We start from the raw sequence: 18153 nt of genomic DNA on the forward strand, positions 1-18153 counted from the left end.
TGGTTCTGCGCAGCCGGGGCGGGTTGAGGTGGGTACGGCTGTGGTTGGGGTTGAGGGTATGGGTTACCAGGGGGTGCCGGCTGGGGCTGTCCAGGTCCGGGCGGATTGTTCTGCGCTCCATACCCCTGGTTTGGTGGCAGATTTGGTGCCACATACCCAGGCATCCTCTGAAGGACTCTGTTATGGTCGAGCCACATCCCCGGTGGTATAACCACATATTGGTCAGCCCGGGGCACCGGACCTATTGGGTCCATGTTGCCTTGCTGAGGCTAGTAGGGTCCATTGCCAACAGCGCCGGTGCCAACCAGACCTATTGGGTCACGGTTGTCTGGCCGAGTCCGTTGTGTGTTATCCGGGTATCCGGGGTGTACCGGGTCAGCCAAATTCCGCTGCCCTGCCGATACAAGTTGAACTTCGATCCTCGGCGGGTACGTGTTCTGGGAGCCCGAACGTTGTCGGTCCCGGTTGGAATTCCCCGAATTGGGTTGTGAACCTCCCGCCGAAGCGTTCGTCGGTGGTCGGAGCCCCATGCCAGATCCGTTTACCGCGGCTCGGGGGTTCGAGCCTCGGGGGTCCGAGCCTCGGGGGTCCGAGCCTCGGGGGTCCGAGACTCGGGGGTTCGAGCCTCGGGGGTCCGAGTCTCGGGGTTCGAGCCTCGGGGGTCGTCCTGTCCGGTTGAGGTCGATGGCCCGGGCCTTGTTTCGGTTGAGAACATCGTCGTTGTGGATGTTCCTCCGTAAGCCGTAGTTGTTGTGGTAGTGGACTGGGTCGTTGCATTGGGGGTGGCCATCGAAGTGTTTGGTTCCGGCTCCGGGGCTGTCGGTACCAACGGCGGCCTCGGCATAGGTCTAACCGAAGGTTCGTTCCGAAGCATTCCGACCTGGTAGGTTTGACTCTCGAGAGCCCCCGTTTGACCTGTTGGGTTCAGCAGGGGGTTGTCCCGGCGCAGGTAGTCATCAATTTGGTGACATTTATCCTGCTCTTGAGTGGTCCGGTAGGATGGAGGTTGCTCCGTCATGGAGTCCTCGAGGTTATTCTTTTCCTCCTTCAGGCACGCGACCTCGATGCCCAGGTCTTCTCGTTCCTGGACCAGCTGATTGTACTTTTGGCACAGGCCGGTGTACTTTTTGGTCACGTCCGTGGTAAAGTCGTAGAGCTCTTGTTGGTACTTTAGGAGACAGTCCTTGTCTCTCTCCCATTGAGTCTTGTCCGTTTCCCATTGGGTTTTCTCGGACTCGAGCTGTGTGATCCGGGCCCGTTGAGCCTCGATGACTGCGAGGTGCTCAACGCGAACCTGTTCGAACCGGGCTGTCTCATTCTGAAGATGAGTGGTTAGGACATAGATCTGCTGACCAAGTTGGGCCTGGCATAGCCGAAGGTCTATGGCAAGACCCTCCGGGTCGTTCTGGTTCTCCCGGAGGTTCGCGTAGGCTGTCCGGAGGAAGTCGAGTTCCGACTGAAGTTCGTCGATTTCTCCCTCCAAGCCGATGATGCCCTGTTTGAGGTTGTTGTTCTCCTCCAGATATTCATCCGCTCGGCCTAGCATATTCTAAAGCTCAGCCGAGCAAGCCTCGGAGTCGCCGAGGGTCTGCAGCTGCTGCTCCAAGTCCCGACGCAGGGTGGCCACTTCGGCACGAGACTGCTCCAGCATGTCCTGAAGTCTATTGACTTCATTCTGGTCGTAACGGCAGCGCCCCTCAGTTACTTGCAACTGGGCCGCTAACCGTTCAATCTCCTGGGTAAGGTCATCGATGATGGTGTTCGCACGTTCAAGTTCATCAGTGAGCCTCGTGCGCTCCTGCTTGTGCGATGCTACCGTCTGGGACAAGACGTTCTCCGTCGATTCGACGATGTTTTGTCCGGCCAAGAGCTGGTTTTGCAGCTCGTATATCCGTTGACGGAGGACCTGTGGGTTGTCGATCTTCTCCGGAGGGGTCTTTGTTAGGTACCGCCGGGGTGTATAGTCCGAGGCTCCGATGTGTGAGCCTGGATGTTGCTTCGGTGAAGGGTACCTGAAGCCCTTTCTGCTGTCCGGACGCTCGGTCACCTTATTGGGTAACACGGTTGCGTCGAAGACGTCATATGTCGATGATGGTGTCTTGTCAGCCCCGAGGTTCGAGAGTTCGAACATCGGTGATGTGGCCGGGAGGTCCGAGGTTGGCTTCTCGACCTTCGGTGAAGCCGATTTCGACTTACGTGCAGCCTGTGAGGCTTCAATCTGGCTGGCTCGGGTTGGCGTAGGTTCACTGCCGGGGGCTTTGGGTTTCGGGGATGACGGTCCGCCAGCCGAGGTTAAGTTAACCTCGGTAACCGAACCCTCAACCTCGTCTACGGAGGTTGCAACCGACGAAATCCGGGATCTGACCGGGGAAACGGCTTTCTTAGCCGAGGAAGTGGGGGTTACCGGCCGGGTCTTAGGGGTTCCGACCTGTTGGGTCGGAGTCCGGGCCCCGGTGTTGGTGGTCCGAGCCTCGGTGTCTGAGGCTCTAGCCGACTGCAACCTTCCCGTTGAAGATTTCGAAGTTCCCGAGGTCGGCTTCGATGAGTTCGAAGTCCGAGTTGGAGTCCCGGTGAGGGTCCTCGGGTCCGGTATGGTCGCCTTCGGAGTCCCCGAGGGTCGCTTCGGGTCCGGCGACGTCGATTTCCGACTGTTGTCCGAAGATTTTGGGTTATTGCCCGTTGGTTTGGGGCTTTGAGCCAGGGTCAGTGGGGACTTAGTCGGTGAACCCGCCTTGTGGGTCACCCCCCGGGTCGGTGATACCGTACCCTTCATTTGGCTCGGGCTCATCTGGCCTTGCCTCGGTTTAGGTCCAGCCATGCTGCCCAGTTGGGGCTGCACAGGGTCACCCATGTCCGGTGACACCTCGGAGCTGCTTAGCACCGGGCTCGAGGCTCCATGGTCCGGGGTGATGGCCGGGAAGAAGACTGGCGAGGCACCTATTGGGTGCACAAGTCCAGCCGCAGGCTCGGAGTTCGTAGTTTGACCTTTTGGGTCATGCAGAACCTCCGACTCAGCCTGTGGTAGCTCGAGGAACGTCCGTTCGTGTGCGTCCTCGAAGCTATCCTCCGGCGATTGGGTGAAGTCATCCGCAAGGATCCGCGCATCTCGCTTCTCCTTTGCCGATATGGTCGACTGGTTAGATTTACCGGACTTACTCGATCAGTTGGAGTCCGACGAGTGAGGGTCGGTGCCCGGGCCGGCATGACGGAAGGTGTACCCGCCTGCATTGTCCCGTCGGGCTTAGCCCTGGTCGAACTTCCGTTCGTACGGGTTATCTCGACCGGCCATCTTCGGTGGTAGCTCTATTGGAGCGTTTGAAGTAGCCTCCGGGTTGTCCCTTCGGCCAAAAAGTCAGACTTTCCCTATTGGGGACTTGTCCGAGGCTGATGAGGCTTTTTGCCTGTTGAAGGTCCAAGGGCCCGGTGGGGGGGCTAAGGTCCGGTGGGGGGGCAGAGGTCCGGTGGGGTGAGGGGTGATGGTGTGGGTGTGATTGTACTACTTGCAACTCAGTACTGTTGTCAATACAGGGTACAGCTTACGTACGTCCTATACTACAGCACTGACCGCTATGACGTCACACACCGCTAAGTGGTCTTGCGGATTACTGCCTACGTCACGATTCTACGTGCCGCGTGCAAAATTCCAAAAAACTATGAGTCACTACGGGCCTACAGCATAGGGAATTTCCCGCTATACTGATTGGTCAGTTATTATAATGTAAAATCAGCCGTCGTGACGTCACAATTATTTTAAATTTTTAATTAATTATTTTCCGCGTTAGAAAAAAAATATCAGAAATTCAGGAAAAATTCAGGAAAAATTTTCTAGCCGACCAAAAATTAATTTCGCCGGGGGAAATTAGTTCCCTTAATTTTTTGAAGGTTCAGAAAGGTTGGTAACCGAGGCTCAGAGGGTCTACACCGAGGCTCGAGGGTCCGGCCTAGTAAGGCTAGCTAACCCTATTTTTACCCTAATTAGATGTTTTTAAGCCCCTTTTTTCGGGTAAAAATAAGTTTTAGCCGGCCAAAACTACTTTTGGTCCGGTGAAAAGGAAAGTTGCCCGCCTATATCGGGTCTTTAGAGGCTCTACAAGGCTTACCGAGGGTCAGTCGACCCTATTTACCGGGTAAGTCCGCGTGAATCCGCCTGTCGATCCGGTGAATCCCGCGCTGTTAAAGTTGCGGGTGCCACTTAAGGCAAAGGCGACCCCGATTGATGAGGTTGAGAGGGTCCGCGAGGGTCCGCTGGGTCCGTGCCGTCCGTTCCGTCCGGGGATCCGCGGTAACCGCTAATCAACCCGGGCAAAGTCCGTCCGAGGGTTGTCTCCGCGAGGAACGTTCCGTCCACGCGCAAGAAGAGGGTCTGCCGAGGCTTTCTGCCCGCAAGAGAGAGAAAAGAGACCAGACCGTTCTGGCTGGCGGCGATCAGATGGGGATGGGAACCTTCGGTTCTCCCCTTTCTTCACGTCGGCCGTTACGGATGTAGGTCTACACCGTGGTCTCAAGAGGGTCCGTTGAAGGAAGACTCAGATCTGCTATCATATGACAGCAGGCGAACAAAGGCTCACGATAGTGAGAGAAGGCTTTATTGTGATAGCAATAAAGTACAGAAAACCCAAACACAAAGGCTCGGTGTGAGCAGGATCGTGAAAGTACATTGAATGATCTGCTAGTGACAAAGTGAACGGCACATCGAGCCGAAAACATGGGAAAAAGCCTAATGCGGCACTGGGCTGATCCAACACGAGCGAACGAACGCTGATAGGCCGAGATGTGGAAGTGGGGCGTGGCTCCGCCTACATCGAGGCCGATGATTGGCCGAGACGTAAGGCTGGGCGGAAAGCTGCCTGAGTCGAGGCCGATCAAGCGCTCAACAGCGAGTGCGACTCGGTGTGAGTCAGCACACCGGAAGCGGGACTGTCGCTGGCTGCCTGCTCGTAGGCTGCCATAGCGACTGGCCCAACAGCTGCTATTTTAAAAATTCATATGCTATCAACTTACGACTTGCGTTGAAATTTGCCTGGCTTCTGTTATGACATTAACAGTAAGTGGTGAGGACAACCATTTTAAGTTGAAAACGTGTCGTTTGACTGTCCCAAAACAAAAAAAGCAACCGATCTGCCTACGCGGAATACTGAACTCCACGGAATTTCGCGGATATATCAAAATCGCTCCCGGACGGGCTTGCACAGTTGCACAACAACAGAGCCGTCAAGCTTTCAATACACTACAGTTTTCAGTAAAGACGCAGGACCATGGCGCGCAGCTATTAATTTTGTTTAAGTTCTGTTTCATGATATCGCGTACTTCAGTACTGTACTTATGTTAGGCTATAGCCCTGTGGACTGTACTTATTTTACAAGCAACAGAAATTTATTCGTAGCAGATCTTCTTGTTGTACAACGCTGTTGCTAATTGCTATCAATGTCCAGTGTCATATTATTGTTCGTTGACTGGTATTGATCTTGAAATACTGTACAAAATTTGGACGTACTTTTTTCGGAGTGCACCCGACTCCGTTCTCGTCCTAAGTAGCAAAACTCGTTTCCAATTTTGTGGGTTGAAATTGTCAACTATGTTCAGCACTACGAAGCAGGATGGCGCTGTGTACGTTCTTGGCAGCGATCAGCGGATGCGTTACGGGAAAGTAGTGGACGTGGCGAAAGATTGATCTCTTTGTCGATCTGCTGTGTCCGAACCGAGAACGTGAATTTGCGCCTTTCGGCAGCGTTTTCTCCCCGCGTCCCATAAATCGGATGGACATGATAATTTTGCATGACCTACAACATGCCATCGTCGCGGTGGAGGTTTTGGTGCGGATGGCGCAGTCCGGACACGGGAGCGTCCTGCACCGACATCATTCCTACCGAACGCATTCGACAGCCTTGTGATGTGGCAGCTTACCTGCGGCTGGCTGAGCGGCATAAAGCGCTGGATAAAAAAACCCTGCTATGGTTATAATCCCGACGAACACCATTTACTTTGGGACCGCATCCCTCCGGGGAACTCGGTCGACGCGTTTACTGTGCGTAGTGTGGACCTAGTTGAGGAATTCCGTTCGCCCTGGGAAGAATGCGCTGCGCTCGTTAAACGCTTGAAGGGCTACGATCTGTACTTATGCTCGCCCGTTTTCGTGGTGGACCTCCAGGACGGGAAGCTGAAATACGTTTACCAACTTTGTAGTAAATAGATGAACGTATGATCACAGCGGCACAGTTCAGATGGTGGTAAGTGCGAGATGCTCCATCACCTGGCAAATATCTTTTATGTAGGTGTTGAACGATTTTAGAGAGATAGATTTGCTCGACATTGTCAAGTATCTTAAAGCTGAACCTGCGAGATGCTTCTTGATGGCAAATGTTTTGTTGTAAAAAGTGTCGAACCGTTTTTCGGGGACGATGTTTTCATGGGAGGTTGCTTGACATTGTCAAGTATCTTAACGGGGAATTTCCGACCACTGACGACGGGATGGTGTTACCGGCGGAACTGTGGCAGGAGGTCTTCTCAAAGTTGAACACCGTGACTCGGACGAAGCTCCGTGCGGTGTGCAAAACATGGGACCCGATCATGGCACTGTGTTCCGTGATGGTCGTCCGCAATGACAATTACACCCAAAGGGATTGCGATGATTTTCTCAGCTTGGCCACTGTGTGCAAACGCTTACGCCCTGGCACCGAACGCGTTGTCATAACTAGCCTCAATGATCGACGTTGGACGTTAGTGGACGGCGCGATGATGGTCAGCGACATCATGCACTATGTAGCAGATCATTCCGCAATTCGCCTGCGTGCCGTTTACCTACGTCGTGTCAAACTGCAGTTGCTAATTTACGGCGGTGTCATTGGTGCCCGTTCAGGCCGCCTTCGCGATTTTACTGGTAGACAAAAGCCCAGTGGCGAGCGCAGTTCAGAATACAACTACCTTTGGATGGACAAAGTTCATTGCCGGATGCCGCAGTCTGCCGTGTGACGCCATCCACCTCGCGAATTGACCTGTTTTACTGATTTGCAGCTTTGATCTGGTACCGAAGCACTGGCGGAAGGCGCTTCCGTCTGAACGGCTGGACGCTGAGGTAAAAATCGACGTGCACGCCGCGCGACTGCCGCTTGACGGCGATTTCGCCTGCGCTTTGCTGGATGCGTTGGATGCGGCACTGCCGATTCCGAGCGCCCAGGAGCTCCAGAATTTACAGCAGCGGTTGAAAGCGCGCGGGAAGGAAGAGGAGGATCTTAAAGCAGTTGTCTGTAAGGTATAGATTCCAGGTGCAAGTTGCTTGAACCCGGTCTGCTACGACTTTGAAAGTACTAAGATCAGTAGTAAGATGACATTTTTTTGGTAGATGCTATGTGCGGTGCAGTCCTGTGATCCGCGTCCGTCAGCCCATTACCGAGGGAAGAACTGGCGCTTAAACGGCCTGGGAAACTTGCAGTTGGAGAAATTGTCGCGTGTTACCCTGCACTTTCTCGTTGAAGCGCAGAAGAAGATAGCTCAGAAGGGAAGGTGCCCTATGCGATGAGATGAGCAATTCTGCTCCATGGATATTTGGCATTGGATACTAGGTTCCTTTTTACCAATATTTCGCTATTTCTCCCAGTTTCTGATGATTTGGTTTTATTCTTGTATCAGTACTTATGATTAATCGCTAATCGCTGGTTAATCCGCTTATCGCTAAACAGTTGGACTGTTAGCATTAGGAGCCACATGATGCACTTCCTGCTGGGTCTGCCTTATAAAATCTTTTATTTTAAATAACTGTAACATGTTTGACGTTTCCGTCAGCCCAAGCTTTTAAGCTGAATCAGCACCTACGAGCACATTGTTGTAGCTTCTAAACTTTCACTGAAGTTATTCTTACTTCGTTGTTTAACCTTCTGAAACTAGCAGATCCCAAAATTCCAAATAAAACGCACGGAATAAATCGACGACGGCCGCCTTGGGAAACTGCAATTAAGTATAACTGCTCGTGACGGCAAATTTTTGCCTTCAGCAATTGGTCCCTTTGTAATTATCAGGAAGCTAAATGAAGGCCAGATAATTTTATGCCACTAACACAGAATTGTTGCTAAAAGTCAGTTTATGACCTAAATTTCGGCCCACTACATGACCTTTTTCTTCCTCTCTTAATTCGCCATATCTCAGAACTGGGTGTTGCGAGAACAAACGGTTTTCTAGTTACGTCAAATAAAGCATTCATTCGGCTTCAGAAAATGCTGGGACGATGTAAAAACATTCCAGTTTTTGCTCTCCATAGAGTAAATTTGCTAAGGGTAAGAAGGCCGTTCCTTCTGAGTTCCAATAGTTCCTCAAGTTGGAAACCTAAGAATCTAATATTAGGGACAGCTAATTACAGTTACCTCGCCGTGGCATACGTGATATGAGTTAATCAGTGACATAAGTACGTTACGTATGGACCTGGTTTCACAAGTCCCACGGGTATCAGGTGAGCCACAGCAAAATTCGAAATGTTCCGGCCCGAAACAAATCCACCGTCGCACTCGTCCCCTAATGCATTCTAGCGAGCAGATGCCGAGTAATGCGCGACAGCGACACATCATCCAGCCCGCCGGCGTCCACGCTCCACTTCTTCCCGCGGTAATGCGGGAAGAAGTGGAAACTTTTTTTGTTGCAGGCGATGTTGGCGACGAATCCGCGCGGGACCGCGCCCATCGTTGATATAACGCAGGAGGAGGTGATGTGTTAAAAGTCTGCAGGGCTTAGAATTTAGAAACTGTCGCGTGTTGCGCTGCATTTGCTCATCCAGCTGGTGGACGCCCTGCCTTAATACCGATAGTAACTCCTCGTCTCGCTCATGCGACATTCCGTGTTTTCTGATTAACCTGTGTTACTTTAGCGAGCTTTACCATGTACGAAGAAGCATGCAAAGTGACCTTGTACAGCATGAAGCACTTGTCATTAGGACATAAAATAGAATTGTTGTGATACCGGTAATTCTCGGTCTCGCCCGCCGGTAGCTGTTTTCGCTAGTACAAATAAACCGAAACACAGTTTTTAGAAAGGCAACCTGCGACCCGATGTCACACTGGATCTCGGTTTTGACGCTGTTTGCGAATCACCCTGGCAATCAATATAGTTTTGGCTATCATGTGGAGTTCCTTCTGCAAATCGTGTAGCTATTCTAAACAGCTCGCAGGCTGCCATTGCAAAACATTATTGGAACATACGGTGTTAGCTAGTTATGCCTTTTAGGCTATTACTTTACTCAACTCGACTGTAACAACGTGGCTTGAATAGCGAGACAGTCACGATTCACGTTATTACTCGTATTACGATTTACGATACCGTTACACACTGCGCAGACCAGACATACTGATTATTAGAAAGCCATACATACTGTATAAACATTTACGTACTGAAAAGAAATAATCGTCCAACTTCGATACCCTGTTCACTGCACACTTTGGAAAACTAAACAAGCACAAACCTCTGAAATAAACCACCACCAAGAAATTCAGACAGATAGACAGACAGTTAACGGCCAACTGTTACGTTTCTTCATAAGATCTGGCATTTACCGCGCCGTGGTGCAGAAGCCCCCAATTGACCCCCAGCGTGGTGCGGCTCTCCGAGATTGCCCAGCTGCTGCTGGCCTTCAGCATGGTACGGCTCTCCAAGATTGCCCGGCTGCTGCGGGCCTTCAGCGTGCTGCGGCTCTCCGAAATTGCCCGGCTGCTGCTGGCCTCCGGCGTTATCTTGTCCTTCAAGTCCTTCCGCAATTTCTTCAGCCAGCTTCAATCCCACGGCAGCTGCACAGAGTTATAATGAAATATTTTTAGCAAGCCGAAGACCTATATGATTCCTATCGATTTCGAATTGGTCAAAAAGTAATACGCTTTAGACGTCATCGGAGACCCGAAAGTGACTCCGCCTAAACGGCACGGTTAAAGTACTTTGAGTACTGGTAGTGTCAGTAAGACTAATATCTGCACTCACTTTTCAGAAACTGCCGGAGTTCGGTAGTGGTAGACCACTTGTATCCGATTTCGCAAAGGTGAACGGCACAAGCCACGACAACAGGCGGTGAGAAGGAGTACGTTTTCAGTATTTCCGAAGCCCATGGGAAGTGCAGCAGGACTTTGTGTCCGACCATTTGATGGAAGGAATTGAAGGCTACAGGTTCCAACCATTTTCGTTTCGTTTCATCGCTATAGTGAACACAATACATAAAATAATGAATATACCATAACTGAAATGATAGATTACACTAAAAGCTGAGAAGTGTAAGAAACTTAGCATCCGGAGTAAACGAGATTCCATAAATATAACCTTATCACAACAAGAACCGAACGCTGTTAGCTATAAAAGCGTAATTATTGACTGAAAGAGGCAATTCGAAGATCAGATCTAATAAAACTTAATGAACCATGAAGCCTACAATGCTGTTGTGACCTGCGTACTTACGGAAACGTAAAATCCGTTCTGAAGGAGATCCACAGTTTCTGGAGATCTTTCTCTTTTCCGCGAATAACGAACAAGCCAGGAGAGTGGTCGGTAAACTGTCCTCCCTGCTCCCGAAACTGGTTATTGTACAATGTTATTGTAGTACTATTCTTGCTGCCACTAACAGTAACTTTACCATTAAGTAGTAGCACTACTAGTACCACTATCAGTAACAGTACAATTATAACAGTAACGGTAACAACAAGCAGGGTCGTCGCGAGATCCGAGGGTAGGGGCTCAAAAAAGCCACTTTTCTACGCTTTTCTATTGTGATTTTCGGTGCGCCAGCGCCAAAGCGCCAGCGCCAGTTCCATTTTTTTGCGCCAGCGCCAGTCCCATTTTTTCGCGCCAGCGCCAGCTCCCGGCGCACCATTTTCCCGTTTTCTCCCTCCGGAAGTGGGGCGCGCGCCACCCCTACCCCCCTCGCGACGGCCCTGACAACAACTAACAGTAACAATTATTAGTACTACGTACAATGCCATTTTAAACGGATGAAAGGTACTGTAACAAGCTATGCGGCATATCTAAAAGCGGCTTTCTGCAGGCTGGTTACTCGGAAAAGTTGTGGCAGTGGAACGGGCAATTTCAGATGTGCACTGTCGATCAGACGCAGGTGCGGGTACTCTGCACTCGTATCGAATGTTACCGTCGCCATTTGTCCAAGTATGCTGTCTGACACTGGCCGCGGGTCAACTACTCGTAGCTCACACCTGTTACGATTACGAAGGGAGAATACAGATATCTGTACGCATCCAAACCCTACTATCGAGTTCAAAGTCGCTTTTCCAATAACTTTCAGCGTACGCGAGCACGCAAGCGCAAGCGCAGTTATCCGCGTCAAGTTACACCGTTTATTACGTCGTCTGTCCATGTGGTTCACGAGATTATTTCGAACCACTTGTAGGGGAAATTCAGTAGTGCATTAAACAGCTCCCGTGTGCTGCTCCAGTGATCCGGCCGGTGTTTTGCGTCATGGCTGCACAAGAGTCTATGCAGCAGTACACGTAGGTGTCAGGTGTAGAGTGCGCTAGTGACTTGCCCTTGTCGAAGCAGAGGAACAGTTATGTTATTTCTGTTATTTTTACGATTGTTTGCTATTTGGCAGTTGTTGGGATAGCTGACGACTGGATACCTATACTTACTCTACTGCGATGTCAGGTGCGGTCTGCCACACTGTCCACGTCAATATTCTGGGCGACAATGATCTGTTCCGAATTGTTTGCGTGGTGGGCGACTGGGCGTGGCTGAAGACGGGCTCACTATGGACTTCTCCTGTCTTAAGAGTCCTAACCGACGACGCTTGCAAATCTTGCTCAACCGCATTTTCCAGCCGAGGTCAATGGCAGGTAACCTTCTTGCCAGAGCGTACACTGTTACCAAACCCGATGCTGTCATGCTTATGGGCGTGCTGAATACCGAACGCCGTCATGTTGCTGTCAAGAAGCTGCCCCACTACTTGAACAACGAAGCGTGTCGTCGGACATAGTGTGATTCATACCAATTAAGTGTAGCACATTTGGTCGCATCAAGCTAAGCATGTTTCGAAAACATTCGTTTTTGCTCTTTACCGGAACCGAATGTAACAATAAAACGCTGTCCAGCCTGCGAAATTACGTTCTTTACGAGAGTTTTTCGGTGAAGCGTTTCTGAAGAAAAAAAACGTTAGGATAAGAAAGGAGCCGTTAGGATCTGCTTTCGTTAGGGTTGTTTGCGAGTTTCTTCTCGAAAGGTGATTAACTCAAACAATCTAGACTGGAACTACGAATATTTTTGAATTGTTTTGCCGGCTTTGCTTCTGATTGTGAATTGGGTTATTTCACTTTTGCAGCAAGAAATCCAGGAAGGCCATAACACGATGGGCTGGTGTATGCGATACTTTACTCGGTTGCTGCCCGAAGAACTGTTTTTCTATACTCGCGCTAGTGTTGATTTTTTTCTATATGCGCTAGGATCGGCGAGATAGTCATAAATCATAAAGAGGGTTTCTTATTGTAGGCATTGTGCAGGGCGCTGTCTGCTGATTCGGCACCACGACATTTCGCCGAGGCCAGCTAGTCGCAGGACATTTGGTCCCAGGCATTCGCCGCGCGATGCGGATATCTAATCAGCAGGACATCATGCCGCGAGACTTTTCGTCGCGAGGCCATTTCGACACCGACATTTCGCCACAAGACTGCTTCTGCGACGACACCTTGTATCTCCCAGAAATAAACATTTATTACAAAAGTCTAGAAAACGGAAGAATATAAGAAGCCTACGAAATTTAACAAATACAAAAAATCTAAGAATCCCAAGAAACCTAAGAACCTAAAAAACCTAAGGAATTTAAGAAATCGGAGAATATTTAAGATACCACCCTACAAACTTAAAAGAACCTTATAAATAACCTGAAAACCTACGCAAACATCCTGAAATCATGTGGAAACTCAGCGTGTCGAATTCGTTTGCGGCGAACTCTCCCCTAACAGATGTCTTGAGGCAAAATGTCGCAAAGCGATGTTTCAAACTAGTAAGTGTCCCAGCGTCCCGATGTCCCGTCCGAAATGTTTTCGCGGCGAAGAATCGCGCGTAAAATTTGAGTGTGGCGAAATGTCACACCCCCAACTGTCAGTGTGCGGAGACGTTCTTCGGCTGCCCTGCATCTACTGGTCGCGATGGTCGTTCCTGTCCGGCGTATTATCGACTTATTCGACTGGACGACGATTTCGATTTTGGGCTCGGATTAATAATTTTTTTATATGCAACGTCTGCGATAATGTTTTTTTGTAAGTTTCGATATTGCGCTCAGCATTAGCATCGTAATGGACCTACTACCTATGTATAGTGTCGTGCATACTTGTCGGTTTTCCTTATCTGCTTATAAATTCGCTTTAATCTGGCATGAAATCGGAATAACATGGTAGATTCGACTGACAACAGCAAGAGAAACTGTTACAGGCGGATTATTATATTCGTAATAATTAAAGTAATACGGTATATTGTATTTTTTTCACTGTCATTTTAAAGATGCAGCGTCAGCTACCCAGATCTAATACATATTATAATTTAAAAAAATTTACTAACCCCAAAGTTTTTTTGAATAAATAAGTGAATTTTACTAAATTTTCGCATTTCTGGACAAAAACAAGAGTTAAATTTCCTAATTATATTCTAATTTCAGAAATTTAGCGAACCCAAAATGTTTCTTTGAATGAATAAGTAACTTTTATTACATTTCCCTCATTTCTGGGCAAAAAAGAATGGCTAATTTCGCGCTTCACTCGAGAGGTCAGTTTGGACTCTAATGTAAGTCAGTATGAAAATTCAAAAAAATCATTAATATCTCCCTCCTAGCGAAGTTAAATGTGCTCACCTATATCTTGAAGATTTTAGGTAGAAGGTTTCCAGATCTTGAAGATTTGCAGATTTTTGGCAGCAAGAGTCCGACTCGATGAGTTAATGATGTACCAGTGAAGGCCTTTAGTCATTGTTTGATTGCGGAGAGACATGCATTATAATTATTTGCGAAATATTAAATACAATTCAAAATATTTAGTTGGTGGTAAAATAATTTTTAAATCATTAAGACATCAGCACACGGGAAAACGGAGAAACAAATGTTTTTGACATGATAATTTTTGCTGGAATTTTCGGGATGCATAGCAAATTAACTATGCACCCGAAAATTTTGTAGCGCATAGCACTTCCGTTTTTTATTACTGTGCGAATGAACAAGTAACATGATTGTCAGCAAGTTCGGGTGCAAAACATTGAACAAATATGTAAGTGCAGAATTTACTGGCTCAGTTAAACACGGTTTCCTCATCGTTCAGTCTGCACTTTGCACGTGCCGGCAGTGTGCGACTGGTCATCACTTGAAGATATGGACGTATCGATTTCTACAACGTGCGCGAATCCATATGTACGGACCAGTGCGGTCGATATTGCATTCACCATACCATTAAAATAGTGCTATCTAGGACAACCGAGCTCCATTAAATTTATATCTTCGATCGTCGCTATATATGTATATTCCACCCGAGCAGAAATCATAGAAATTCTGCGCCTGGACGATTGTCTTTTGCCTCAGCGATTAAAAAGCACGATGTTTAAATGATATCGCGTAATGTTGAATTCGAAAAACATTTTTACGACGGGGAAGATATTGTTCACCGCCTATTCTAGTAAGAATTAGTAGAGCGATATTTCGATACCAGCTTGTACACGATGAACATGCAGCTATGCTTGTCTCTGCACCATTATCCGGCATATCTCGTGGAAATCTTGCATGATGATGGCATTGTGACCAGAGGTGGTGTTGTCGATGTTTGCGGTGATAATCTGGTGGTGGACACCTTCTCGGTCCGCACAGGACTACAGACTGTGCCATTGTCCCGATTACAGTTAGCAAGGTCGAGTGGCGAAGAATTCGTGGTGAACATCAGCGACACCCGTGAAATCGAGGCACTGCTGCAAGCTTCCGACGATGATCCCTGTTTGAGCCGCTGGTACCCGGCAACGCTACTACGCTTGTGGCCGCAAGCAGGCTGGCTACCATTTTTTGAGTGGCAGTTGGCCACCGTTCGCACACCACACTGGCAGCACAGAAACGGAAGTTATTGCGTATCGATTGCGGATGGTGTACCGGCGGCTGCTCGCCGGCTGCGCTACAGGAAGCCCTTTACCTGCCTTCCGAAGGATACATTCAAGAAACTGCAACTACCCATTCCGCAGCACGATGCGTCATACGAGGCCTTATCGCACATACTGACTCGGTTTAATCGCACGGTATTGATGTTTAGCATCAACTGGTCGAACTATACGCGCAGTCGATTCATAACGGCATCTGACAAATATGTAGTTGTTGTATGCCGACATGAGGATACTGATTTTGCAACGGAGCAGATACAGCATCTACTAACAGAATATAAGGGCGATGAAACGTATTTATGCTGTTATCCGTTTTCCCATTATTTAAACGACGCCACTGGAATCGTCCAAGGTCTTCTCCGAGGAATACAGGATTGCATTGATGCCAGCGACGAGTTTATGCGCACTCCGAACGTTCCAACCATTAGCTCGCTGTCACCGGTGCTCATAATGAATATCTTCTCCAACTTGGAGGTTTATAATCAGGGTATAGTGCAAAGGTAAAGATTATGTGCAATGTTTGGTGCGCAAACTGCTCTGCAGGTTAGAAAATATGTGCGACAGCGCACCAAATCGTTTGTAGCGATATTTACCTTGTTGCCTCTTCGACAATAATATTTTAACAAAAATGAAATTAAACGGAGCAACATGCTTACAGAAATAACAAATTTTTCAATCCAGGGAAAATTTTAGACTAATGCAGATTTTAAGTAGTAAAAACGCACAAATAATACTTGCGAAAATAAACATTAATTATTTTAAAAAAATATTTAATGATTGTTAATTCAAAGCGCAGCCGATAGCGCACACACTAATATATGAAATACAGTAGAAGCATGTACTCGAATTTTAGAGGCAGTGACTCGCAAATCGAGCAACTGATTCGACTTTAACCACCGAGAACGTATTTTAAAAGCAAATATTCTAGTTTTGAAATTTATTGATTCCTGCCTTTTGATAATCTGACGCCGAAAACAATAATCTTTTTACGCAGGATTTGTTGGCAGTGGCACAATTTGTGCTTATCAGCATTGGTTACGCGGGCTGTTCATTTCGCAGCGGACAACCCGCTTAAACCAGTGGGCGGAATCCAACCACTTTCGCTCATCCTGGCCGACGGGCTCAGCAAGGCGCTCACTCCCTACACGCAGGTTTTGTACCTAACGGGAAACTGGCTTCTGTGCCTGATGGCCGTCACAAAGACGCTGGACTGTATGCAGAAACGGCTGCGCTATCTTGTTGTTCAAGACAATGGTGACCTTTGCCTGGAAGACTTTCTTGACACCTACCAAACATTTCTACTGCACGGCGAACTGATTCGCAGCGTACAGTGCATGAAAATACGACGCTGCAATATGGAATTAAATTGTGAGGCTTGGTTCAAAGCAGGATTGGGTAGCCTTCCATATCTTCCTTTTTGGGGACAGGGACAATGTGCCAAAAATCATGATTTCAACTTCCTCGTGCCTTCCGCATCGTTCAGCGTGGACAGAACTAACGCTTTAACTCTGACCAGGCAGTTCCTGGAATTACTGGAAAGCATTTGTCCGGAAATGGTTGGGGAATCAAAAGAGCGACTGTATGGCGGTCTCCGAAATTTCCAAGCATTCGATGATAAGCAATACGCTTGCTTGCAAACTCTTTTCAAAAAGTAAGTCCTGCTTCCCATTTCTGCAGATACACCGCAGCCTGTAAAAAAGCCTGTCTGTAAAAATACCTCGTAAACTGCGACAACCATCTTAAAACTCCTATTAAAGCCATTAGAGACATTTAGAGTGTCATCTGACATGACGTTGTTGTGGCATGATTTTAGGTACCATTTAGCTGTTCCTCCTGAGAATATTTTGGCAGTTCAGAAGCTTCCCGAACGACTCGCCGGTTGTTGCTACCGAAAATTACTGGAACATGCACTACTTGCTTGGCTGGACATGCCTTGTTTGAGGTTTTAGTTCCAGTTCAACTGACTCGCCATGCTTTGATTTTAAAATTAAAGACCTGTTCTTATCGTTACAAGCAAAATGCAGAAAAATAAGCCACAATCTGCTTTGATCGCATGTTGTTGTAGAATACGTTTTGAGCCAAAATTGTTTCTCGACACTACTAGGGCTTACAAAGGTCTCGCAAAGGACGTTCCAAAAGTTGTCTCCTCAATTTTGACTGTTACCATTTAAAGTGACACCCAAACGATATTTTGTCTGTCACTCAACTTACTCTGTACTCACTAAGCTATAGAAGAATATAAAGCGTCATGTCTACGCGCGAGAGTGCTCTCGCGTTATGGGTTTTGAGTTCGCGCGGGAGCGTTTTGCGGCACTACCAGTAACGAAAACGCGACATTATAATGAGCCTTTGTCTTGTGCAGGCGGGCCTGCAGTTTTTTTAAGAACTCAAAAAACGTAATTTTTTTAAGTTTCGAGGGCACTTGACGGTTTTTGATTATCGTTGTCCGATCATCTTCATAACTAAATTTTGCGAGTAGTCGTGCAGCACGAGAAGCTGGGACTTGCCACCGCCAGGACGTTCGCGGCTGCGAGTTGTCCTGGCAGACTTCCGTCGCGGTAAGCCAGCGTCGTTTCTCCTAGCAGTCTTGTCCCTTGGTTGAAATGTCTTTGGTGATGACAGTGCCGGCTGTACCAGTTGACACAGCGTGTAACAATGACGGTACCGGCAATCATTGGCGGTAACACACACGATGGATTAACTGCTCCATGGTGTTGCGCTCCGCATCGAACAACCGTCTCCGTTCAGGAAAGTGTTGTGCTATCGCATCCGAGTTCTCAGGGTTGTGGCGTTCCAGAACCGGTAGTGAGTGACCTCCATCTTGGCATTCACCAGCTTGAGGCGGACAACCGCTTGGCGTTCCGTTTTCAGGGCGATGTTGATGCTCTTCTTTGCCGGTATTGAATTCCGCCGATGCAGACGATAACCTCCACCTTTCGGTTTTCCTATATAGAAGCTTTACTGAGCTATACGGGAAAATTGTTCTGCAAGGGATGCGATTTAGATGTTTTCGTATTTCCACCGGGGTTGACAAAGACTGAGATGATTGGGGGGGGGGGGAGGAAT

General features: G+C 48.3%; 1 protein-coding gene across 1 annotated transcript; it reads left to right on the forward strand.

Annotated features, from left to right (window-relative positions):
• The first annotated feature begins 5580 nt into the window (after window positions 1–5580).
• Window positions 5581–7516, forward strand: LOC129601705 (uncharacterized). Its single transcript, XM_055500570.1, has 3 exons — window positions 5581–6227; window positions 7012–7249; window positions 7340–7516. Exons 1-3 carry the CDS (start codon window positions 6199–6201, stop codon window positions 7514–7516), a joined length of 444 nt encoding a protein of 147 aa, XP_055356545.1. The 5' UTR covers window positions 5581–6198.
• The last annotated feature ends 10637 nt before the right edge of the window (window positions 7517–18153 follow it).

This window comes from Paramacrobiotus metropolitanus, unplaced genomic scaffold (assembly GCF_019649055.1).
Source record: "Paramacrobiotus metropolitanus isolate TYO unplaced genomic scaffold, Prichtersi_v1.0 Parri_scaffold0000267, whole genome shotgun sequence".
NCBI classification, from domain to species: Eukaryota; Metazoa; Tardigrada; class Eutardigrada; order Parachela; family Macrobiotidae; genus Paramacrobiotus; species Paramacrobiotus metropolitanus.

Bases quoted from the DNA above. Each gene is read 5' to 3' on its own strand.
- LOC129601705 (XM_055500570.1), top strand. From the start codon at position 6,199: ATGATCACAGCGGCACAGTTCAGATGGTG. The intron at 6,228-7,011 runs GTAAGTGCGAGA...ACTGATTTGCAG, and splicing joins GCGGCACAGTTCAGATGGTG to CTTTGATCTGGTACCGAAGC. The intron at 7,250-7,339 runs GTATAGATTCCA...TTTTTTTGGTAG, and splicing joins TTAAAGCAGTTGTCTGTAAG to ATGCTATGTGCGGTGCAGTC.